The 25736-nt window shown below is 46.6% G+C and overlaps 2 protein-coding genes across 5 annotated transcripts in view; one reads left to right on the top strand and one right to left on the bottom strand.

The window, feature by feature from the left end:
* LOC142576680 (uncharacterized) overlaps window positions 1–25736 on the top strand; it is a 516248-nt gene that overhangs the window by 358650 nt on the left and 131862 nt on the right. The gene's annotated exons all lie outside the window — the stretch shown is intronic.
* On the bottom strand, window positions 644–15046 carry LOC142576679 (uncharacterized). Its single transcript, XM_075686907.1, has 4 exons — window positions 14769–15046; window positions 7052–7242; window positions 5203–5293; window positions 644–2041 (listed from the first exon to the last, which is right to left on the bottom strand). Exons 2-4 carry the CDS (start codon window positions 7088–7090, stop codon window positions 1770–1772), a joined length of 402 nt encoding a protein of 133 aa, XP_075543022.1. The 5' UTR covers window positions 7091–7242; window positions 14769–15046; the 3' UTR covers window positions 644–1769.

The raw sequence follows: 25736 nt of genomic DNA, 5'->3' as shown, positions 1-25736 counted from the left end.
CGTCAACATTATGGTAAAGGAAAGTTGTCTCAAATGTGGGGAAAAATGTGCAAAGGCCCTCATTTATCGCTTCATAATCGCCTTTGTCATACAACTGTATCGTTTTCTTGTACATTTCGCACTTTGTTGGTCGAAAAGAAAAGCCAGCATGAATTACTTTGTGGTCGCTTATTTCCTTGAGATAATGGATGTACGAAAGGCTTTCGGGGTTGTTGGTTAATATTAGATCTAAGATATTGGATGTATCCTGTGAAACAGGTGTTGCTTCGGAAGCCAGCTGGGTCGTGTTAAAATTGAGGCAGATATCGAGGAAGTTCCTGGCTTCGGTTAGTCCTGTCGAAGAACACAAATTGTCAGTGTGCCAGTCTATTTGCGGGAAGTTAAAATCGCCATATAGTAGTACGTGTGCATTTGGGTGAGCAGCAATAAGCTGACACATGGTTTGGTTAAGGTGGCTGCAAAATTCGGAAGTAGTGTGGGGAGGTCTGTAACAAACGCCTAGTAATACGGTGTGCGGGCGTGATTGGATAGTCACCCATAATATTTCCAGCCGTGACCGAATATTTATGACTGCACAAGACAATCGTTCGTGGAATGCAATCAGTACACCACCACCGCGCGTAGATGCGCGGTCATTGCGGTACACACGAAAGTTCGGTAGGTCCGATAGCACTTCGGTATCGCTCACGTCGTCAGTGAGCCACGTCTCGGTAAGTATTAGTAGATTACTGCTAGAGGACAATACAATGCTAGATATACGTTCACGTTTTTGAAGAAAACTGCGGATGTTAGTGTAAATTGCAGAAAGTGAAAGAGCATCGCTAGAAACAGCATATGCTCGGTTCTTTTCTCTTTTTTTGGTGCTTCGTCTGCTATGATAATTCTTTGATACTGTTAATACTGTCGTCAAAGACGTAACTCTTTTGGTTCATATACAGAGTTTTGAAACGGACGGAAAATGGCTTGTTCTTGCTTTTCGCAAAAGCAATTAGTTGTTTACGGGCATTTTTGACTGGGCGCGAGAAATCCTCACCGATGCCATAACTTGTCCCTTTAAGCATTCGGCCATTTGACAATATTGCAGCTTTGGTCTTGTGTAATGCAAGCTTTACTATTATGGGGGGCGCCGGCAGTGACCAGCTGAGGGACGGCCGAGGCGATGTGCACGCTCTATATCCCTTGGTTCCAAGGTTAAATGTAAATTATCCCGGCAAAGTTTTGAGACCAACTGCTCTGTCTCTGCGAATGTTTCCGAGGAGGAGGGGTCGGTGATGCCGTAGAAGATTAGGTTATTTCGCCTCGAACGGTTCTCGGCGTCATCCATACGGGCTTCCAGCTCCGAAATTCGAGAGGCAGTGCGGTTGGTGCCAATGCGCATGATTTCAATTTCTTTCCGCAGTGGTACCAATGCCTGATAATGATTTTTGAGATCTGTTAGTCTTTCATTCAATTTCCCTATTGTTCTGTCAGTATTGCCGAGTTGAGCTTTCAGGCCTTGTATTTCTGCAATTACCTGCACTTGGCAGATTATGCAATTCCGCGAGAATGGCTTCAGTAGAAGGGCCAGGGTTAGATTCAATATCTCCAGCTTGGAGTAGTAGCGAATGCATTACATCAACACATTCAGCAATAATAGTGACACAGTACCGTGGGCTCGGCAGCTGTACCAGGCAATAATTACTTGTTTTTTTCTTTTTGCAAACATAACGTAAGGCTCACCAACCTGCATAGCGAGAGTGAACTGATTAGTGGTCCGTGCACTGGCACAGTCACCAAGCCCACAGGATTGCGCCGAAGGTGCTTGTTCCTTTATAGCTGGTAGACTCGTTGCTGTCGACGATTATGCGGCAGCCCAAGCTCTGGAGAGTTACGCTGTCCAGCGTGCCCCATGCGGCTTGGGCAGGAACTGCAGCCTGCCGACAGGTAGGAGCCGGGCAGTGGGTCCGTAGCTTCCAGGATCGGTGAGTCCGCATTCCGATGTTGTTTGCGATGCCGCATGCACAAGCACAGGCAGCAGCAGGCGCACAACGCAGTAAACCATCTGCATAGCGAGAGTGAACTGATTAGTGGTCCGTGCACTGGCACAGTCACCAAGCCCACCTTCACCAAATGACATGTACTAGCTCTTTCTGCAATGACTACCATTATTACCAAAAATTGTAGCCTGAAAAATAATTCGAAAATATTAGAACTGCATGATAATTGCAAATGTCTTCTTAAACAAGATCACAATAATTGAAGTTTCATTAATTTCAGCAAAATGCTGACATCCCATTATTGAAGCCAGTCAGTGCTGAAGGTATTGTTAGTTTGTAGGAGTCCTCAGGCTTGCAGCTCTGAAATATTTGTCACCATACTTGGTGGGACATGCTTTGCTCTTTCAGATATTACTTTGCCAAAACGCCTTCTGTAAGCCTTGTGGGACAATTCTGTGTGGAAATCTATTTGATCATTTCTTTTTGGGTATGTGCATCTCAGAATTGATGCTAGTCTGAGTTCTTACAAAGTAGACGTTATTGAGTACTGTAATTCTAATGCCTGCAACTGCTATAAATTTCTGTTAGTGAAAATTGTCGCACTGTCATGAAGCAGTTATTTTCAATAATTAGCGGCAGTCACCGCTGAAACACTTAGTACAAAACACAAAATAAATATATGCAGTCAGAATGTAAATGTCGTACAAAGTTATAATCAACTCCACATTTCACAGAACTGTCTTTTTTTCTGTTAGGGGCCAATACCAATTGCACATTCACAAACATTTTATTTAGTATTGCACTTCTGGCAAATGCAGGAAAATTCAGTGTTTAACAGCAGCCCTTGGGACGACAGCCCAGAGTCGCTTCGACAAGAGGCCATGTTTTAAACTTTGCGTTGCTATGTTGTAGGTCACTGTAGCAAGGGGAACGTTTTGCTGATTGAATATTACGCGAGATATTTTTATTATTTGTACTAGACGTTTGAAAAGAGAGCCAATTGTAGAGTTCTTCATGCAGATTTCATATATTCCATTAGTTTTTGTTCAGCTGCTTCTTGAGTTATGTCCTACACAACGGCAAAATACAGTGACATTTGCGGGCACTTTCTTCTGTATTAAGTTTTCACAAAAAGCAGTGTGCTGCAGCTAACTCAGCTCCCTGTAGACTGCAACATGCGGATATCTATTCAAACAGCATGTAAAGTTACTAAAGGTATCCAAGATTAGTAGGCAGGCAGGCAGGCCTGCCTACTAATCTTGCACATTTCTCATGTACTGTGAAAAAAAATTATTGAGAATACTTCAATAATTTTTTTCTCACAATAGCATGAGAATAACCTTGTGCACTTATAATTGTCCTATACAAATGAAATTTGGCATACATACTTTTCAAGATATGCAGAATACTGATATCTAATTGAAATTGCAATCTGTAAAAATTATTTAAAGTGGCCCAATACTTTTTTGCATAGTTATGTAATTGTACAAGCTGTTTGGATAGGTATTGCCACTTCGCAGTATACAACTAGCTAAATAAGATACAGCATGAAAGTATTTGCGAAACTTTTATACAGAAAAAGTGCCCATTAAAATATTTTGCCACTATGTAGGACATAGCTAAATAACACCAGCTACACAAAAACCAATGACAATTCAAATCTACATAAAACTCCCTATGAATAAAAGTATATTCAAATCTCTAGTACAAATAATTTTAAAAAGTTGTTTCGAGGAGCATTTCCCCTTAATAAGTGGGTGTCAGTGTTTCTACCAAAGGGTTAGAAAATGCCTTGAGGCACACCATAAGGAGCTTTATAAATAGCACATGCACGCATCTGCCTAAAAAGCCCCATGCCCTGCTTGCATTCCTTAGTCATTTTTCTGCATTCTGTTGTATGTCACCGTTTGCATCCCTTAACACTGAGGGCGCAAAACCAAAGAACAGCCTATTAATACACTGATTTTTTAGCCTGTAAAGGGGTTGTATGCGAATGGGGCAGCGAACTCTTGCGTGAGAATAAACAAATATTTGTTCTCGCATTAACGAAACCAGTCAAAATATAATCTCGCAAATCTGGAAATGAATGCACAAAGAACCTTGCTGATTGTTACATTAGCGTCCCGAACAAGATTTTTTTATGTTTATAATTCCTAGTTTAATTCACTTTCCTCTAGTAACTGGGCACTGACCTAGAATACTCAGTGTAAGAGACTAACCCAGGCCTAGAAACCAATATTTAAATCTGAAATAAAGACATTCATCCCCCGACCACATGGCAGTGCAACATCATCAGAAGAAGCATGCATCCATGGACATATAGTCTGTAAAATTACTTTTACATGATCTGTAGAATTACTCTTGCACTAACAAATTCTGAACATTAGGAAATACATCTGCTATTTAAAGCACTGCTGTAAACCTGTGTGCTTGAGAAATGCAATACTCAAAAAGTGTAATACAACCAATGTGTACATGAAACCTATGCTGCCTTTGACATTCGTCAGTGTGACAAATAAGCACTGAGAAATGCCAAGGGTATCATAGCTTTCATGTCTGAAACCTTGTGTGTGAGTACCACTGGTATATTTGCAGCGAAAAAAAGTCATATTATTACCAGACATATGAGGGGAACCCATGTTTCTCTAGTTTAATACTTTCTTTCTTGTGCTCCTATATCCTTAAGTTTTTCAAAAATAACAGGTGCTTGAAATAAGTACTCTATATTGCTCTTAAATTTATCCTGCACCAGAGCCCATGTTATGTTACTTGAACACATTGCAGTGCCGTAGATTATTAAAGGAAGAAAAAATGACGTAAGTTCGCATTTTAGCCTTCTGTACAACAAGAATTAAGAACCTATCAATTACATCCACAAGTACAAAAGAGCTACGAGAAACGGGGCATAAAGACACGCATACATTATAATAGCAGGAGGTGATGGTGAGAATCCTAAGAGAAAGGAACTATTAAAACTAGGTACTAAAGACACATATGAATTATAATAACAGAAGTATTTGCAATGAATTTGAAGAGACAAATAGAATGTCTGTTCAAATCACTCCACCCCAACATTCATCCATGGTTCGATAGGTGACCACATCTGGTGATGCTGTTCGGATAGATGGCCGCTGAGGTGCAGCTGTGAAATAGATGGAACACGTAGAGGGGTCACCAAGTGCTGTGCGCTGGTTGCACGGCAGGTTGGCTTCATCTCCGGACTCACTCGACACTGATGCGTTGAGCCTGGTTATACGTCGTTCGCAAGAGGCCTGGCCCGAGTGTGCGGCATGGCTTGGGTAAAATATCGAGGCAACCTGAAAAACACAGATCCATATATATAAGCACCAAAATATTCTGTAGCATAGGGCAAATCTGAAGTATACCATTTGCACATAGCAGATGAGAAAAATGGACACAAGTCACCAGACTCAAGGTATATAAATGTGCAAAAGTGTAAATGAATGTGAAGAGCTGCTTATAGGATGGAATCCTTCATTTTGCCTTTTGTGGATCAATAATAGTATCTTAACATAAAGTCAAGTGTACATGACCCTCCCTATTTGTGTATGTAGGCTATTCCATGCCAGCTGTTCCAACCTGGCACACGATCACTTGGAATTTCTATTTGAAAACTGAGGGCCCTTCGATATAGAACAAATCTCAATTTCACACAATACTTAAAGCAAAAAAAAAATTTTACTGACGTAACCACTATGTCAAATTTTTTGTAACGCACCAAAGTATGCATCATAAAATGGCATAGCCAAAAATGTGGTTCCTTCATTAAGAGGGCCATATTTTTGAGGACAATGAAGAGAGGCCTTACAACAAAAATTGAACTGCTTATTAGCCACTGCTCAGTTTATTATGGGTCATTAAAGATGGACAAAATGGCTTATTAACTTTATTTTCACAGAAGTGACCTACAGCAAAAGCTGCAAATTTATGTAATCCACGTGTTTAGGACATGTGCTGTGTGCAAGAACTGGTTTCAGAAAGATACATAATGCAGCAGTGCAGAGAGAGGAGGATGAACTTGCAAAAGAAGTCAGTTTTGGTGTACATTTATCGGCCTGCTTACCATTGAGGCAGCCCTAGTAAATTTATGCCAAATACTATGTATGAGAGTACATTGTATTGTTTTTAAATTTGTAAAGCTTTATCAAAGTAGTTTCTGTGTTAAGCAAGAAAAACAATTGCACAAGTGGTCTCTTGTAGTTTCAAAATTTGTGTCGCGTTTCGTCTAATAAACATAACCTCTTGGTGGCTAAGACAAAATGCATGGACTTGAGCATCCCTGCACAGATAGCAGGGAGTCTAAACTGCTTCGAAGTTACTTCTTTCATTGCTGAGTGACTACAAGCAAAGCCCCTCCATGCATGTTTCCGCCGACCAGGTTAAGTACCGCCAACATACCCTCCTCCTCCGTGCTCCTCTCCCATTCACCCCCTTGCTTCCGGCGTCAAGCGGAACTTACGTAGCTGCAGCCTCCTGTTCCGAGTGGAAGTGACGCCATGTTTTTTTTAGCGTTGTTTACTTTCGCGTCGATGGAGAGGCTTTAATTGCACCAGCTGCGGTTTAAACTGTGAATGCGATTCCATCCAAGAACCACCGCCTATTGTAATCAGCGATGTGATCGTGTTCGCTGCTTCGCGTCAACCTATGACGGGTTGTCCCACGAGAGACAACGTACAGCGGAATGTAGTGCCTGGGTGCTTGGAGACCACTGCCGTTTTTCGTGCATTTGGAAAACAGCGACCGCGAACTACTAGTTCAGCGGAATACAACAGCTTGTCCCCTTTGCATTCTTCTTATGGTGACTGCCACAGCTCTGCTAAGCACGCGCGGCCGTCAAAGTGGAAATTCCCGCAGCGTAACTCCAGGAAGCGGAAACGCCGGAACCGGAAATCTTGAAACTGGAAGTGCCGGAACCGGATTTGGTGTGAAGGGGGAAAGGCGGCACACAACAAAGGTTGTCGCTACTTAAGAAAGCGGCGGTGGCGCGTGGATGGAGGGGCTTTGACTACAAGCAACTTCACTCAAAAAGACGCCGCTTAATTACAGGTATTTACCTGAATCTTTCTGTCGGCTGTCAGCCTGCTTGGCATCATCACTAAGGCTGCCAACTCCCTAGTGGACGTAGTCAGGACGTGGTGGTGGCAGGATACAGTGGCAGAAGCCGCCAAAGGCTCCAAACTCCCTAGTGGACGTAGTCAGGACAGGGTGGTGGTAGGACGCAGGGGTAGGAGCCGCCAGAGTGTACCTGCAACAAATTTGCACAAATGTTCTTAGTCCTACCATGTCACGATTTACAATAAAAATTGAGCTGCCTGTGTAACATGGCTACCAATACAAATAAAGGCAAACAGTTAGGTCCTACGACACAACTAGACAAAAAGAAAAGGTACTTATGTTTATGAAAATCCAAACAATGAAAAAAAAATGTGCAACCGATTTGTGCATGGAAGCTCGGTTGAAACCTGAGCTCATACCATCAAGTAATCTGCTAGTCAACCGCAAGCCTGCCACCTTAAAATGTCATTGTAAATTTTTTAGATGCATTATTTTAAGCTGCATTAATAGAAGTTCAAAATATCTTAAGTAAATCACCAAGCTAATTCAATTAACGAATTTCAGTGGTCAAGTAATGCAACAAAGTGCAAGCTCAGAATGAAGCTGGCCAAATTGGGCAGGGAAAAATAACAATGTGGTTCTCTACATCTTGTTTTCCTGGCTTTCGCTCTAGCACAGAATATACAAGAATTTTGACATTCCTGATATTTCACCCTGCTAATTTTTATTCCATAATGCATAATACTTCAGCAAAAACAATAATGCTTTCTTTTAACTGTAAATAGTGATAGAGCAAGAAATTTATTGGAGCCAACGTTTCGAGAAGAAAAATCTCCTTCTCTTTGTCAAAACATTGGCTCCAGCGATCCTTGTTATACGGCCCTTCATTATTTATTTCAAGTCTCTGTTTTCCTGTGTACCTCTGTACTTTCAATGTTATGTCAATGAAATTGTAATAACAGATCATTAGTAAATGTAGCTGATGAGGAACTTGGGCTTGTTGGTAGATAACGACAGAGTAACTGCACAACACAGAGATATGGACAAAGGATGTTTGTGTGTGTTGTCTCCTCCAGCCATGTCTCCCCTTTTGGCGATTACTCTGTCTCAATGTAAAACTATTACCCTTTGCACAATAATACTAAAATGCATAAAGACAGGAAAGTGGACACAAAAATTACAACAAATAGCATCATATGCTAATGAGATATGCAAAAGTGCCTGCTACGATTTGTTTCACCCATAACAGGCTGGATAAGATGGCGACTTCTGCCTGTTGCCATTTCTTGAATGCCTAAAATAAAATACATTTCAAAATTATAAAAATACACAGGACAACAGCAGTAGCCGAGGACATAACGCATTGCTTAGTATAAGAAGGTAAACTAATCCCTGATACACGCCGGACGAAATTTCCTTTATTAAGTTAGTAGAAAAATACACCACACTTCATTTCATTCAACGCTGTCAGCATTTCTTGGTACAAGAAAAAAGGTATTTCGTCATGGAAGCAGCAAAATAATAATAGCCTTCTACTTCTACAAAATATGCTGCAGCGACTAAGCCAACTACAGCTGTACATACTTAAAATTGTTGTATGCACATTACAATAGCCAAGACAGGATAAACTTCAATCAGCTCATTTCTGCCTGGCAAATATGCGCACTAACATAAAACTACAAATAAAAGGACCCTTTTTTTCATAAAACACCGGACTCAATATAGAACACCCAGTAGCAATATCACAAATTCACCACATAACACACCCAGGTTTTGTAAGCCTAGTAGGATTTACCAACGTTACTAGACTAGTTTCAGTTGTCAAAATCTCCGTAGGCGCCGTACATCGCCGGTGCCCCCATGTCTTGGTTTGCCGCCAGAGGACGGGAGCACCGCAGGAAGCTCTACGTGGGCACAGCTCTGCGTTTGCGAAGGGGCTCAGGTCCTCCGACTTCGCAACTTACATACTCAGCAAGTGCTTTCACCGATGCGTCTTTAAATGTATGTATAGTCTCGCGTTTAGGAGATTGATTAAAAAATTTGACGTAGCTGTGAAAGTGCTGCTGCGCTGCCCCAGAGTGCGCTGTGGGTTCCTTAATCCAGGGCCGCACCAGCGCCGGCCGTCCTCTGCGCTCTATTAATCAGCTGTTGCTGATAAGTAACTGTAAGTAGCTGATCCGTAGTTGTAATCAAATAATTAATTATTAATGCGAATGCATGGTATGACTCATGAGGCAATGTTAGCGCGAGCACACGATGGTCCAAAAATGTCACCGGAGCCCAATCGAGGCAGTTCACGACGTCAGTTAAGGCAGCGTGAATCAGGCGAAGTTAATTAAGGGACAGGTAATTAAAATAGAGTTAAGGCACTCGAACCCACGACTGTTGGTGTCAATGAATTACCTAACTAGGTGAAATAATCAAGTAATTAATTATTGATCAAATTAAGTAATTCACTAACAATCCATTGAATTATATATATATATATATATATATATATATATATTGAAAGGGGGTTTATTGCAGCTCGTACGAGGGATCGCAAGTTGCTCTTGATCGCGAGTCCTAGCCGTTCGCATCAGCAGCCCGAGCTCGGGTCTCGCGCCGCAGCGGTGGCAGTTCGCACAGCGCCACATGCATGTTACCCACTACAATTGCCCCCACGGCGAAGAGGAGCCATCCTGGCGACCTAAGGTGATGACACGATAAGGGGGTCGTGGTACGGCTTCAGGTGACTGACGTGAACCGTCTCGCGGCCACGGCGGCGTTTGTCCGAAGATGGCGTCACCGGTTCGACCACATAATTCACCGGCGATGTACACGCGACGATCCGGTACGGACCCTGATATTTCGGAGCAAGCTTTGGGCTAAGGCCTGTGGATTGGAAGGGCAGCTGAAGCCAGACGTGAGAGTCCACGGCGAAGGACTGTGTGGGCTGCCCGTTGTCGCGTCGATCTTTGTGGATACCTGGGGTATCCGACGTAAACGAGCGAGCCAGTTGGCGGCACTCTTCAGCATGGCGAGCAACTTCGGAAAGAGGGGTGAATTCAGAGGCATCCGGATGATATGGTAGCACGGTGTCGAGGGTAGTGGATGGTTCACGTCCATAAAAAAGGAAAAATGGGGAGAAGCCTGTGGTAGCCTGAACGGCGGTGTTATACGCGTACGTCACAAAAGGGAGGACATCGTCCCAATTGGAATGATCAGACGCAACATATATGGTGAGCATGTCACCCAGAGTGCGGTTGAGCCGTTCCGTGAGACCGTTACTCTGTGGGTGATACGCCGTAGTGGTGCGGTGAATAGTGCGGCAAGCGGCGAGTAGCTCATTAATAACTTCGGACAAGAAGACACGGCCTCGGTCGCTGAGCAGGTCTCGCGGTGCGCCATGCCGTAACATGAATGCGGCGACGTCGCGAGCAGCAGCCGAAGCAAGTGCAGCAGTTTCGGCATATCTTGTGAGGTGGTCTACTGCAACAATTATCCAACGATTTCCTTTAGCAGTGGATGGAAGAGGCCCATAGAGGTCAATGCCAATCCGATCAAAAGGACGTGCAGGACACGGCGAAGGTTGCAGAGGGCCAGTCGTATGAGGAGATGTCTTGCGTCGCTGACAGGCTACACATGACCGAATGTATTTGCGGACATAAGAATACATGCCGCGCCAGTAGTAGCGCTGACGGAGCCGCTCGTAGGTTTAGAGGACGCCAGCATGAGCTTGTTGGGGGTCGGCGTGGAAATACGTGCATATGTCGCAGCGCAAATGGCGAGGGATGACTAGCAGCCATTTGCGACCATCCGGCTGATAGTTTCGGCGGTACAAGATGGCGTCCCGTAGCACGAAATGGGTGGCTTGGCGACGAAGGGCTCGAGGGCATGTAGCCGTCGAAGAACTGTGAAGAATGTCAATGAGAGACACAATCCACGGATCTTTCCTCTGTTCAGACGGCATGTTAGTAACAGCAAGTGTAGCAACCGGGCACTCTACGGGTGAGGGTGGCGTTTCTTCGGATCTCATGGACGATCGGGAGAGTGCATCGGCATCAGAATGTTGGCGCCCGGATCGATAGATGACGCGAATGTCAAATTCTTGAAGCCGAAGAGCCCAGCGTCCAAGACGGCCTGACGGGTCCTTCAGTGACGCAAGCCAGCAGAGCGCGTGGTGGTCTGTCACAACATCGAACGGATGGCCATACAAGTAAGGGCGAAATTTGTGTAACGCCCAAACTATAGCCAAACATTCTTTTTCTGTGACAGAATAATTGGTTTCTGCCTTTGTGAGGGCCCGACTCGCATATGCAACCACATATTCCGGAAAGCCAGGCTTGCGTTGCGCAAGGACGGCTCCAAGACCAACGCCACTGGCGTCCGTATGAACTTCGGTCGGTGCAGTCGGGTCATAGTGGCGTAGAACAGGTGGTGAGGTAAGCAGACGACGCAAAGTGGTGAAGGCTTGGTCACATGCCGGAGTCCAATCGCGAAGGTCACCTGGGCCAGCCAGGAGCTTCGTCAGAGGAGCGATGATGCAGGCAAAATTGCGTACAAAGCGTCGAAAATACGAGCAAAGGCCGATAAAACTTCGGAGCTCTTTCAGTGTAGTCGGCCGCGGAAATTCTGCGACAGCACGAAGTTTGTCAGGTTCGGGAAGGACGCCGTCTTTAGAAACGACATGGCCAAGTATGGTCAGCTGGCGGGCGCCGAAGCGGCACTTTTTCAAGTTAAGTTGAAGGCCGGCGGTGGCAAGACAAGTAAGGACTTCGCGTAGACGAGAGAGGTGAGTGGTGAAATCAGGGGAGAAAACAACCACGTCGTCTAAATAACACAGGCACGTCTTCCATTTGAGGCCTCGCAGAATATTGTCCATCATTCTTTCGAATGTCGCGGGCGCATTGCAGAGGCCGAATGGCATGACTGGAAACTCATACAGGCCATCAGGCGTAATGAAAGCTGTTTTCGAGCGGTCGGATTCATCCACTGGCACTTGCCAATAGCCCGATCGCAAGTCCAAAGAAGAAAAGAATTCAGCACCATGTAGACAATCCAGCGCGTCATCTATGCGCGGTAGAGGATAGACATCTTTTCGTGTAATCTTGTTGGGGCGACGATAGTCCACACAGAAACGAATCGAGCCATCTTTTTTCTTAACGAGTACTACGGGCGATGACCAAGGGCTGCAGGATGGCTTGATAACACCACGGTCAAGCATGTCTTCAACTTGCTCGGTGATGACACGACGCTCGGTGGATGACACGCGGTGCGGACGCTGGCGTAATGGTGCGTGATGTCCCGTAGCAATGTGGTGAGAGACGGTACTTGTGCGGCCTAACGATGCTTGGTTCCAGTCAAAAGACGCGTGAAACTCATTCAAAAGTAATTAGCCGCTCACGTTGTGTCGGCTCGAGGTCATCGGCAATGGAGCGACAAAAAACATCCGGTGGGACTCGGTTAGATGGCACATGGGGCGTCAGTGCTCCTACGTTGGCAGTATCGACGTCGTCGGCCATGGGGAAGTGCACAATTCTTTTATTTGCGTCAGCAAAGTTGTGTGGTTGTCGCCAATAATTAATGCTGCGAACGAATCTTCCGTAGGCGGTGGGCGCCGAGCTAAGATGCGTTGTTTCCGTAGCTCGTCAAAACTTTGGCACAAATTGATAACTTCGGCCACGGTACGCGGATCCTTCGCTAACAACATCTGAAAGGCGTCCTCATCAATGCCTTTAAAATTTGTTTTATCTTGTCCCGTTCTGACATTGACGGATTCACGCGCTTACACAGGTCAATGACATCTTCGATGTAACTTGTGAAAGTTTCACCTTGATGTTGCGCACGCCCCCGTAAGCGTTTCTCTGCGCGAAGCTTGCGCACAGCGGGGCGCCCGAACACTTCAGCGAAACTTGTTTTGAATGTGCTCCATGTTGCGAAATCGTGTTCGTGGTTTCGGAACCAGAGGTTCGCGACGCCGGTTAAGTAAAACAACACGTTGTGCAACTTGGTGACGTCGTCCCACTTGTTATGCTGGCTCACCCGTTCGTAAGATGACAACCAATCCTCCACGTCATGATCATCGGTGCCGCTAAAGATGGCAGGATCACGCTGGCGCAACACACCGGAAACGATGACCGCCGGAGGCTGTGGTGCATCTACCTGGATGGTTTCGTCAGGCATGGTCGCAGCAGTCGGTAGCGTCCGGCTTCGGAGTTCCAGTTTCCGAGGTCTACCCCGCACCTCCACCAAATGAAAGGGGGTTTATTGCAGCTCGTACGAGGGATCGCAAGTTGCTCTTGATCGCGAGTCCTAGCCGTTCGCATCAGCAGCCCGAGCTCGGGTCTCGCGCCGCAGCGGTGGCAGTTCGCACAGCCCCACATGCATGTTACCCACTACAATATATATATATATATATATATATATATATATATATATATATATAATGAATTAACTACGCATTACCTTTCTATAGGCGGATTTAAATAATTTGAATATCTCCAAGCTACGGCAAACAACATTACTTTGGTTGTGACCAGATATGCGGCATTCTCATATTTTAAAACTCTGGCTGAGGTTAGCTGGGACACACGGTATATACACACTTTCAGCACTTCATTTCGGGCTGAAAAAAATCAAGCTAGCACTATTTCTTTCATCAGAGCACCGCATTCACAAGTGCAATGTTGAAACCTACGTGCGCTTTGCTCCCTTGCGAGCAGACTTGCACATTCAAAGTAGGTTATCGCTGCAGGAACGGAGCAGAAATATGCATTCGCGACACCAAATAAAATTGGATGATACGACCCATAATCTCTTCAAAACGCACACGGCATTTAAGACGCACAAGAGTGTCACAAGAATGCATCGAGACTGCAGCAAAGCACGCATGTATACAACGTGCCAAAACAGATAAACGGACAGGGCTTCGTCGCCCCGTCCGCGCCGTGCTGACCGAGCAAAGTGCGACAGCAGCGCCACGAGATGCGAGGATCGGTGGCGGGTCCACGCAGTCACGGGAGTTTGAAAACTGAACCTAGTCTAGTAACGTTGGGATTTACTATATAAATGTTGCAGCAAATTCATGCTTTTAAATATTTACAACCGTGAAAATAAAGATTACGTAAAAAATAATACATTATATATAGGCTTAGATTGTAAGCTAATGTGTTTTCTACTTACAGCCAAATGCACATAAAATTTGTTCTGTTTCAGCGCTTTTAAAGCGCTGTGTCTGTTCGCTTGTGCATGCAGCCGCTTTACCGCTCTGAAAATATCTGTGCTGCCACGTACATCGCCTGACACTGCCATACAGTGTTGTAGCGCTTTTATTATTCACGGTAATATACCTAAAGCGCTAGTAAATCTTCAGAATACACAAGCTGTCTTTTCGCCTACCTGTGTTTTCCAGCGAAAGTCCCACTGGTGCTAGTATTGTATCTACACTTCAAGTTGCGCAGTACTTGATATTCTACGGATTTTTCGATGCGACAGGCCACTCGTCACTAGAGTCGTTAAGAACGGTGTTTCTCCTGGCAGCACAGCTTTGCAATAATTCCAGATGCTCTTTTGAGGCTTCCGTCTGCCTGCAGTAGTATTTCCGCATACATACGTGCACGCATGCCTAAGAAACGACTGTGAACTGCCACGAGAAACGTAGCGCAAAATGTAGCCATATTGGAAGGGCCGAGTACGCGCCGTTTGTAAACGCGGAACAAAAGCTGATATGCTTACCTGAGACGTTAAGAGAAATATGGCACAGGTCACTCCCCGCTGGCAGTCGTTCGTATGCATCTGGTCGTCTCTGTCCGTTGCGATCTCCCATATCACAATGAAAGATGCAGTGCGAACCGCAACACCTCGGGCGCTTGTGACGGTCCGGCGAGCTGCACTTGCTCGATGTCGGCAAAGACGAAATCGGCGACACGCTGCGGCTGGCGGCGGTCACCCTCGTCGCCAATCACAGCACCGAAAGAAGTTGCCACCGTAACTTGCCGCAACGCATGTTTGCAGTCGCGCCTAACGCAGCGCTTTCAGAACCATTGAACAACAACGTACTCGCGCATTATGAAACGCAACTGCAAAATGGCGTCATGCTATAGACGGCTTCGGCTTTGGATAATTTTGTACGCGCACAACTGCGCAAAACCCTAGTTTCGGTTTCCTTTACTTGCGTTGAATAAAAACTGTTTTGCTCACTGATAATTTTGCGTCACGTAAGTAATGCTCATGGAATGAAACAGCCATGAATTTAACATCCGTCTTGAAATAGCCGCTACGTTCACTTCGCAGAAGCAAAATTTGCTCGTCCGAGTGTGGTTTCGTTTGACGAGGAGGAGTAGATTTTAATGGAGAGAAAGGAGAAGAGGTCGGCCTGGAGAGCGTGTCTCTAGCCTGCTACTCCTCACTGGGGAAAGGGGAAGTGGGAAATACAGGGAAAGGTAGGTGCAGGTGATTATGTTATGGTACAATGAGATACTATATACACGTTGTCCAATATGCGGATGCGCACTGTAGACGCAATACACGTAAGAGTAATCTTGTCCGTACAAAAAGTAATCTTGTCACAATAAGTTATTGCGCTAACAGATTTCGCACTGACTGCACGTCTCACAGCTTCTAGAGGCGATCGTCTAAACCAGTCTCACTTAAAAAGTTCAAAAGTGATTTTATGGCACGTTGGGCACAGTGAACACTCCTCCACGCGCCCAAAAGCTTTTCTTCTGAAAAGGGGCGGGAGTCCAAACTGTCAACTGTAGATTTGAGTGTTCTTCGTTCGGCCGCATATTGAGGGCACACGCAAAGTACGTGAGCTATTGTCTCGAGAGTGTGACAGACGCTACATTCAGGGTCCCGTGTTTGTCCAATCTTGTGAAGGTATCGGTTGGTGTATGCCACACCCAGCCGTAATCGATGAATGAGTGTCTCCTGGCTTCTCCGCAACCGAAGTGGAAGCCGGAATTGTAATCCAGCGTCAAGTCTATGGAGGCGTTCTTGTCGATGTTCGGGGTTGTCCCAATGTCGCGCCGTAGAAGTTTTAAGGGAGGTATGGAGCAAGGCGTCGATGTCATACCGGGAAAAATGAATTTTTATAATAGTTCCGTCAGTCTGCGCCTTTTTTGCTTCTGCGTCAGCCTGCTCGTTTCCAGCTATTCCACAATGGCCAGGAATCCACTGCAGCACGGTGGTATGCCCGAAATGAGACGCCTCAGCAAGCAGAGACATGATGTCATAAACCAGAGGACTATATGCGGTTCTGTCACTCATATAATTGCTGATGAGTTGCAGTGCTGGTTTTGAGTCGCAGAACACTGTCCACTTCTCGAGACTCTGTTGCAATATGCAGCGAACTGCTTCTCGAACTCCGGTCAACTCAGCTGCTGTAGACGATGTCCTGTGTCCTATCTTGAACCGTTGTGCGATCCCCACTCCTGGCACCGTGTAGGCCGCCGCGGAAGAGGTCTGTGTCACAGAACCATCTGTAAAAACATGTTCGTAATATCCATACATGTAAGCAATGTATGATAGCGCGAAATGCTTGAGCCCAGCAAGCGGCATCTTCGACTTCTTCGTTATTCCAAGGATTGAGAGTCTAACCGTTGGCTTTGCTATCGTCCAGAGTGGAACCTCGGGTCTGTCATACGGTTCGAAGTCCGACGGCAATAAGTCTTGCTGCGACAACGCGGCTTCTGAGTAGGCGGACACAGGCCGTACGCTTGTGACGTTCGAGAGTGGATGATTCCTGTGTCTAGTCAGTAGCCTTAGATGCACTCGCAATGGCTCATGTTGCTAATAAACTCGAGCTGGGCACGCACGTGCCTCTGCAATAGTGCCCGAAGTAGACGCGCATCGTGGTAGTCCTAGGCAAATTCTCAGTGCGCGAGCCTGAGCACTTTCAAGTGTGCGTACAGCAGTTGTACTAACCCGAGAAAGTGCAGGCGCACTGTAGCTGAAGTAGCCAACAAAGAGTACCTGGTAGAGCTGCAGAAGAGATGACTTGGATGGCCCCCATGATTTTCCAGACATATGTCGAACGATCTGAGTAAAGCTGTCCAGCTTTTTTCTTAATCCAGAGAGGTGCTTCGACCAAGATAAGTCACGATCGATGATGACTCTGAGAAACTTGTAGTGGGTTACTGAAAGTATAATCTTCCCATCAATCATAACGGGGTAGCAGGCCATTGACTTCCGTGTAAATGCCATGGTTGCACTTTTTTCCGGTGAGAGCTGCGGTCCGCGACTGTTAAGGTATGCCGACGTTATTGACATCGCGCGCTACAGCTTCGTTTGCACTTGCAAGCGCGTTAAGCTCGTGGTCCATATACAGATGTCGTCTGCGTACACGGAGACCGAGGCTGTGCCTGCGTGTTCTTTGACCAGTCCAATGAGAACGATATTAAATAAGGTTGGGCTCAATACACCTCCTTGAGGCACTCCACGATAGGCGGGGTGGTTCTTTGTTTCACCGTCTGGAGTTGTCATGAATATCGTTCTCTCTTGAAGATAGCTGGCTATCCATTGATGCATACGTCCCCCGACGCCACATTCTTCTAGGGCATTTAAAATTTCATCATGTAGAACGTTGTCAAAAGCACCCTTGATATCTAGAAAGACAGCAGCCGTTAATCGACGGCGACGTTTCTGATGTTCAACAGTTGTTACTAGGTAAATGACGCTGTCGATTGGCGACCTACCCTTTCGGAAACCTGTCATTGCGTCTGGATATATATTACGCTTCTCCAAAAACCACTCGAGGCGCGTCAAAACCATGCGTTCCATGGTTTTACCTATGCAACTGGCAAGCGCCATAGGTCTGTAGGAAATCATAGCATGGGTGTCTTGCCTGGTTTCAATAATGCCACGATTTTGCTTGTCTTCCAGTGTGCAGGCACAGTTCCCGAGGACCAAGAGAGATTGTATAAAGCCAGGAGCTCTTCAGTCGCTCGAGGGCCTAGATGGCGCAAGGTAGAATAGGTAATGCCATCAGGACCAGGCGCACTTGAGTGTCTTGAAGAGGAAATCGCTGCACGTAGCTCTTGCAGCGTGAATGGGAGGTCGAGACGATCGTCCATTGTTGGAGGAGCACATCTGAGCACTGAAGCTACCGATGTTGTAGATCCAAAGAGGTGTATGCAGAAATCTTCCGCGATTTCCTTCTCACTGCGCGTCTGGATGATAGCCAAAGCTCGGAAGGGACGTAGCTGTTGTGGAGGAGATGGTAGTGCTCGTACAACATGCCATATTGTGGACAACGGTTTTCTTAGGTCCAGGCTGGTGCAAAAAGACCTCCAACGTTGTCTGTCGAGCTTGTCTAACTATCTTTGAATTTTCTTTTTCACACGGCGTGACGTCCTCAAGTCTGGTATCAATTTACTTCGCCTGTATTTCCTCTCGGCGCGACGTGGGACTGCCCGCAACTCTTCATATATAACGTCAACGGATGTTCTTGAATTTGATGTTTCGATGATGCGTGTTGTTACGTGCATTGCTGCTCTAATGCACTCTTCAATATCTTTCGGTGAAATGACACAGTTGCAGGATTCTTCTAGCTTGTTCTGAAAAGCATCCCAGTCAGTGCGTCGCGTATGCGAAATTGGAAGTCTTGTAAACCATCTCAGTTGTACATAAGTAGGTAGGTGATCACTGCCATACGTTTCAGCATCAGTGCACCAGGCAGCAGAAGACGAAAGGCATCGTGAAGCGATAGCTAAATCGAGACAGCTGCTGTACGTTGTGCCACGAAGAAATGTTGGTGAGCCATCGTTCAGGATGTCAAGATCATTGCTGCTTGTGAAGTTAAGAAGTAGTCTTCCTCGAAGATTTGTGATCCTACTACCCAAAAGATGGTGGTGCGCGTTGAAATCGCCTACAATAATATCCTTGACAAAAGTCAAGAACTAGTTTGAGGTGTCCAGAGTCAAATCTTCCCCTCGGAGAAATATAGCCACCGATGATCGAGATTATCCGGCGCTTTAGCTTCAATGTTATAGAGACGTACTCGTTACTGTTATGCACCGGAACTTGGTTTAGCGAATACGTGAGGTCACATCGCACACATAGTAAAGCTTTGCTAGTATTTCCACCTGTCCCAGACGCGAAGTGTTCATATCCAGAGAGTCTAAATGGCGATGTCATATTCGGCTCGCATATTACGATAAATGGAAACCGATGCTTGAGCACACTCTGTTTTATATCTCCCAGGCGACCCCGTAGACCTCGTGCGTTCCACTGGAATATTACGGAACCGCTTATCCTTTCCTGTAGTGACAACCTTGAAGTTGATGATGCCATGGCGTTTACTAGCTTTTATATAGCAGCAAGCACTGGTTCTAGTGCGTCGAGAATTTGCACCGCAGCCTTGGCAACGGGCGTCTTAACTCCCATGAGCAGCATTCGCAAGGAACGAATCAACTGTGCAAGCATTGCCTTGATTTGCCTATCCGACGATGAAGGTTCATGTGCACGCTGGCGTTCCGGCTGCACTTCTGTGCTCCGAGATGGCAGAGAAGGCCATATTGTAGTGTCCTTGGGTGTTCAGAAGAGTAGACGTGGTTAAAGGTGGCTCTGGCTTTTGAGGACTAGCAGGAGTGCGCCACGAGTTTTCCTGGAGTACAGGTTGTCCTGTTGTCGACGCTGATCTCCTTCTGCGATTACGTGAGCGCTTCTGGCGGCGGTGGACCTTGGTAGCCGCTTCTCTGTGTGTAGATCGATCTCGTACCATTTTCCTTAGCACGGAGATTTCAGTCTTTCATTTTGGACATTCCTTCGACGTTGCCTCGTGCGGCCCATCGCAGTTAGGGCACTTCAAGTCAGAGCCAGCACACGTCAACTCATCGTGATCACCGCCACAGCGCGGACATGTCATCTTGTTCACGCACACAGCGCCTTACATACCCGATTTTCTGGCATTTACTGCACTGCAATGGCCTAGGGATGTATGGACGGACAGGATGTCGCACATAACCCACTTTTACATGTGTTGGTAAGGTCTGTCCCTCAAAAGTGAGTTTTATGCACCTCGACCGTCCAATACGGTGTATGTCTGTGATATGGACAGTTGAGGTGATTAGCGTTGGGAGATCGTCATTATCAATATCTGTATCGACATCGTAGATAACACCGGCGGTGGTGCTGCCTCCATGTACGATGAATGAGCGGACAAGTATATTTCCTAGCTCAGTTACAGCTTTCAAAGTGTCGAGGCTGGGTCGTGTAGTCACATCAACAGTAAGTATGTTTCTTCTGGGATTAATTCGGACCTCTCTGATTTGCCCTGGAGCCAGCCTCTCGAGATAGGCAGTGAGAGTTTGCCTATTGAGGGAATTGAGGTTGCCTCTAGCAGCGACGGGGATGTAGGCGGTCGTGTACGCTTGCTGTGTGGGCGGCTTATTGTAGTTAAGCTCACTCACGCTTGATGTCCTACGAAGTATCCTTTTCAACCGACGATTTGTGACCTCGGTGTATCCGCCGTCAGAATCCATGTCGTCGACGTCTGAGCAGCTCGATGACCTTGGCAGAGTCGCGTTGAGGTGGTCGAGCGCAGCAGACCGACTTGCAGCTTGGAGGCCAGCCCCCAACCTTGGCGGCAGAGGAGGCGGAACGTCCGTCATTGCTTTTGATATCGTACCCGCCACGGGGGCGTCGGTACGCACAAATTTAACGGATAAAACCAGAGCGAAGCAGTACTAGCAGCTGATGAACTCTTCTTCTTCGCCTTCTCGGTTGCGTTTGAAATATCTATCGTTGGGCTGTCGGAGCGTGCTCGAAGTGTGAAGACGTGGCGTAATTGTCCTTAATTTGCTTAGCTATAACGGTGCGGCTGCCCATGATTTCTGTCGAGTGCAGTTTGCTCTGATGTAAGGTAGAACTACAAAGCCGCCCATGTTACTGAATGATCTAGTGTACCTGAAGCTGCCAGAACTCCGGTACTTCCTCCACAAGTTCTTGCGAGTGTGTGCCACTGTCACCAAATGCGAGCGTAGTCATTTGGCGGAGATTTAGCAACACATTTTCTAAAAATATCGTTCACCGCTCTATCACGACATGGAGAAGCAGCGTGGTTGGTCCTTAGTAAAATTTCCTATTTATTGCGAATTTTGCAATACCAATTATATGGACACAACCGCCGAAATATATCTGTGTTGGCGTGAGCTTACGTATGAAGTCAAGTGCGATAAAATCCTATCCTGCGCCGTTGGCTGGGCGCGTTAAAGGAAGTGTACGAGGGTGAGCCGAGATGTATAGTGCCTGAATGGGTGCCCCAAGTATATATAGGTGGTCACGTGATAAAACGCGCGCAAGCCGGGCAAAGGATGCGCTGGTTTAGCACGCTTCTCCTCTGGCCGTTGCTCTAGCCCGGTGTGGCGCCACTCTCACTCTGTCTTGGAGTTAATTTCCGATGGGTGCAAAGGTGTGGGGCGCTTAGATAGCGGCATTTCAAGTTTCGGAGACGCTTTGAAGGACGAGGCAGCAGAAGCGTTCTGTCCGCTCTGTTTGCGCCCTTCATCACGCCGACGCTGTGACAGCGAGTGTTCGCGGTCATTGAGTGAGATCTGTTCATGTTTATACGTGCGCGCGTGACCCCGTGCTTGCTAATTTAAGGAGTAAGCGAATGTTTACAGCAGTTTATTGAGGCGTTGAAACTACGAACCTTGGTTCGTGCAGTTGTTCGTGCAGTGGTTCATGCAGCATTGGGGGGAAACTGCTACATTTCTGTTTTTATATTTCTAGGGGGGTTCAGAAGCAGTGCTGCGTAGGCTAAGGTTTGTTTGTGGTCGCGGAACGCAACGCACTGCGGAAGCCCAGTGGCTTTGGTGTTGCGCTGCTGAGCTCGAGGTCACGGGTCCAGTCACAACCGCTGCAGTCGCATTCCAATAGGGGCAGAATGCGAAAACGCGCGTATACTGTGCATTCCGTGCACGTTAAATAACCCGAGCTGCTGCAAATAAATCTGCAGTTTTCCATTACCGTGCGCCTCATAAGAAGATCTTGATTTTGAAACCTAAATCCTCAAAATTTAATTTTACGTAGCGGAATTACATCTACAATCGACACTGTTGAGTGCGCCTACTGAACTTATCTCGTTGCTGTGTTCTCTTTAGTAGCCAATGCTTTTTCAAGATTTACATATGGTCAGAATCCAGTGTGACAAATCCGGGTCTTCCTTAGCATAGGAAACCAGCTATCGCTTAAGCGTGTGAGATATTAACAAACATGGTCAAGGAAAATCAATATTTAGAGTTCGATGTAATTGCAGAACATGACAAGGACGAAAGAATGATACACCGCATTACAACCAGGACAGGAAACCGAGGACCTGCCTAAAACAGAAGACGTTATCTGGTATTTCTTCTCCTGCATTTTAATCCTTCTCTCGCCGCGCTCATCTCGAATATCAGAGGAGTCGCGATCTTCCAGATGACTCTTCGCGTGCTATTGAGAGTCAAACGACCCATACGCAAATGTTGACTCTTGTGACTCTATCCGCGCAAAAATGGGTCTTCCGAAGAAAAAAGAGAGTCAGATTGCCGTGACTCTCTTTTTACTCTCTTTTTTCTTAGAGTGTATTTCTGAAGTCAAGCTCGTTTGCCCGTCGTGGTTGCTTAGTGACTGTGGTGTACGGCTGCTAAGAACGAGGTCGCGGGATCAAATCCCGACCACAGCGGCCGAATTTCGATGGGGGCGAAACGCGAAAATACTGTGTACTTTGATTAAGGTGCAAGTCTGGTAAAGAACCCCGCGGGTCCAAATTATCACGGAGTCCCTCACTACGACGTGCCTCATATTCAGATCGTGGTTTTCGCACGTACCCCCCTCCGCATCTTAATTTTTATGGTTTATTTAACACCAGTAGTTGTCATTCTGAGATTTCCATTGCATGGGCTTTATGTTACATAATTCGGTATCGTCCCATGTTGCTATGGCACTCGCTTCGCAAGGTTTCCCATGATCATGGGGACATGACGACGACTGTATGGTGCTACCGCAGATTAATATGTTATAACGAAGAAGGAATAACATCGATGAACGACAAAGGTGGTATGACGTTAATGAGATGGCCGTTCGTAACTAATGACGATGACATAAGGAGCACACCATGACAACGCCCACATGAGGACAATTCAATGACGACGAGTGTATAATGACGATGGCATGACGGCAACCGGAGCGGGAACGATTCACGACGGCGGCACGGCGACGACTGTATGACAACGGATGAATGATAGCGTCTGTGGCAACGACGACGATGGCGTAACAACGGTGCGTTAATCATGATTGAATGACGATCGCAGGGGCGCTATGAAGTGGGTAAAGTTATTGCAAACCTTTCCAATTCTGCAATCGGCCCTCCACAGTTGGTCAGAAAGCTTTCCGGCCACCCTCACTTCGGCCGTCTGTCACGCGACGTCACGAAAACCTCAGTAGCTGCCTATCTGATATGACGTGTACACGCTGATTATGCATGAATAGACCAAACAAAATAACAGTAATTATTTCTGGTTCGGCGCCTTTTTGCCATTAGCCATCAGCTAATGGCCAAAAGTTTTCGGGCTGCGCTCGCTTCGCCTGTCTGTCACGCGACCTCACGAAACCGCGAATACTCACCGCGTCAAAGTGACGTGTACATGATAAAGATGGATTAATATGCCGATGGAACCCGAATTTTTTGCTGAATAGCCGGAGGCTGCACCGTTCCGAAAGCGATAGAACATGGCTGCCCGCCGATTGCTCAGACACTGGCTATTCGCACCTGCCGGAGAGCATGGATTAATCTGGGTATAATAAAGCTTTTTGCATGGTACCATAGCGTTATCGAGCCCTTTCGGCACCTAGGCGGCCTCGCTCTGCTTACTCTTCTTTGCTGAGGATCCGTTTTATCGGCATTCCGAAGGTACGTCCTCACTTGCGGCGCGCTTATTTCGGCTGAGCTTGTGGAGTCGTCTGGAGTCCCGTCTACGTATTGCGCTGTGAACACCACGATGAAAAACTAACAAGCCCAAGAAGCTGCTATTCTAGAGAATTCTCGCCGCGAAAGCGCCTTTCGCTGCGCGCGTTTTCAAGCGCGCCGCCTTGCAAGCGCTTATGTCCGCAAGTGAGGACCTACCTTTACCCTCCCGTTGAACGCCGCTGCAATGTTCGACCAGCCACCGAAAGCTAAGTAAGGAAAAGCGGGCCAATCGCTGACGCGGGCGCCGCTTTCCTCTTCCGGTTATCTATTTTCGCGGCGCTGGCTCGGCCCCGTCGAAAACCTCTGCACTTGAGCGTGCCCCTCCCTCTCTTCAGCCATATAAATAAGGAAACCCGCTTAATGTAGGCGATTTTATTCGTTTTCAAAGCAAACAAAAGTGGCCTCCTATAAAGGAGGAGCGCGTTTGATTCTGCTGTTCAGACAACGCTGCGGATAACCGCACCATGCTTGTATCTGCAGTTACGTAAATTTGACGTCAGGAGATTGTAATAAAAAGAGAATGGAATTGTTTTACGTTATAGCGCCCCAGAATTACAGCAGAGTGACGAAAAAGAAATGACGTTGATGGATCGAAGAATGTGCTGTGACAACGACGACTTAATAACGACAATGGGACGGTGTTACTAAAGGGAGCGCTACGGTAAAACGACCTGTCGATGAAAATTCAAGATACGTTACCAACAAGCCCACATTGAAACCCTCCTGACAGTGACGACATGAGAATGGTATGATGACGATGGTGTGACGATGACTACATGAGAGTCCGATCTCGAAGTTACAATAGCGACGATGCAAAAACCACGGTGGCATCACGACTATGGCATGGCAACGAATGCATGGCAACGGGTGTATGATGACGACGAATGTATGACAACGGCATGAGCAGAATAGGATGACGGCGAATTTATGACCACAATGGCGCGATGATGATTGGATGTCAATGACGGCAGGCGATTAACGAAGCTGTAGTGACGACGAGTGCATGACCATGACGGCATGATGACAATGGTATGATAACGCATGCATGATGGCGACTGTTTGACGACGTAGTTACAATGATGGCACAACTATGGCAGCGTAATTACAAGTCAGTGACGGCAGGGTAAGTTGCCTGAGACTATAGATGGAACGAATGACGTTATTGTATTTCGGAATCTGTAGAGTAACCAAAAGATCTGGGCACGACCTACGCAGGTGTTGCAGTCGAGAATGCAGCCGTGCGAGAATCTTGATTGTAGAACAGACTGATCGTGCGATATAGTCATTGAAAAGCAGCGACACTGGTGGGTGCCAGGGAGTGATGAGAAAGGATGGTGTCGGGCAAGCGCGCAACGGTACTCTCGAAGACACTCGCAGAATACACCACCAGGACAAGCACAAGCTTCCGCTGTTGTTCCATCGTTTACGTGAATCGTGGTGGGCCCAAACATGCGCACAGTGCTTCAGCTCGAATATTCTCCAGTGTGCGCAGCCGGCTAAGTCCCACACTTTAGAGCACCGCCATGTTTTACCGTAAATAAAAAATTAGTTTCGGGGATTTACGGCCTAAAACCACGTTCTGATTAAGGGGCACGCCGTAGTAGGGGACTCCAGATTCATTTTGGCCACCAGGGGTTCTTTAAAGTGCATCCAGTGTACGGTACACACCCATCGAAATGCGGCCGCGGCGGTCGGGATTTGATCCCGCGACCTCGTGCTTAGCAGCGCAACGCCAGAGCCACTAAGTAACCACG

This window comes from Dermacentor variabilis, chromosome 3, assembly GCF_050947875.1.
Source record: "Dermacentor variabilis isolate Ectoservices chromosome 3, ASM5094787v1, whole genome shotgun sequence".
Classification (NCBI taxonomy): Eukaryota; Metazoa; Arthropoda; class Arachnida; order Ixodida; family Ixodidae; genus Dermacentor; species Dermacentor variabilis.
The sequence above is the reverse complement of the archived record's forward strand: the minus strand, read 5'-3'. Positions and strand labels throughout refer to the sequence as shown.

Coding starts and splice junctions, on each gene's coding strand:
- LOC142576679 (XM_075686907.1), bottom strand. CDS start 7,090: ATGATGCCAAGCAGGCTGACAGCCGACAGAAAGATTCAG. Junction 5,294..7,051: donor CAGCCGACAGAAAGATTCAG/GTAAATACCTGT, acceptor TGTGTTTTTCAG/GTTGCCTCGATATTTTACCC. Junction 2,042..5,202: donor GCTCAACGCATCAGTGTCGA/GTGAGTCCGGAG, acceptor CTCGCTATGCAG/ATGGTTTACTGCGTTGTGCG.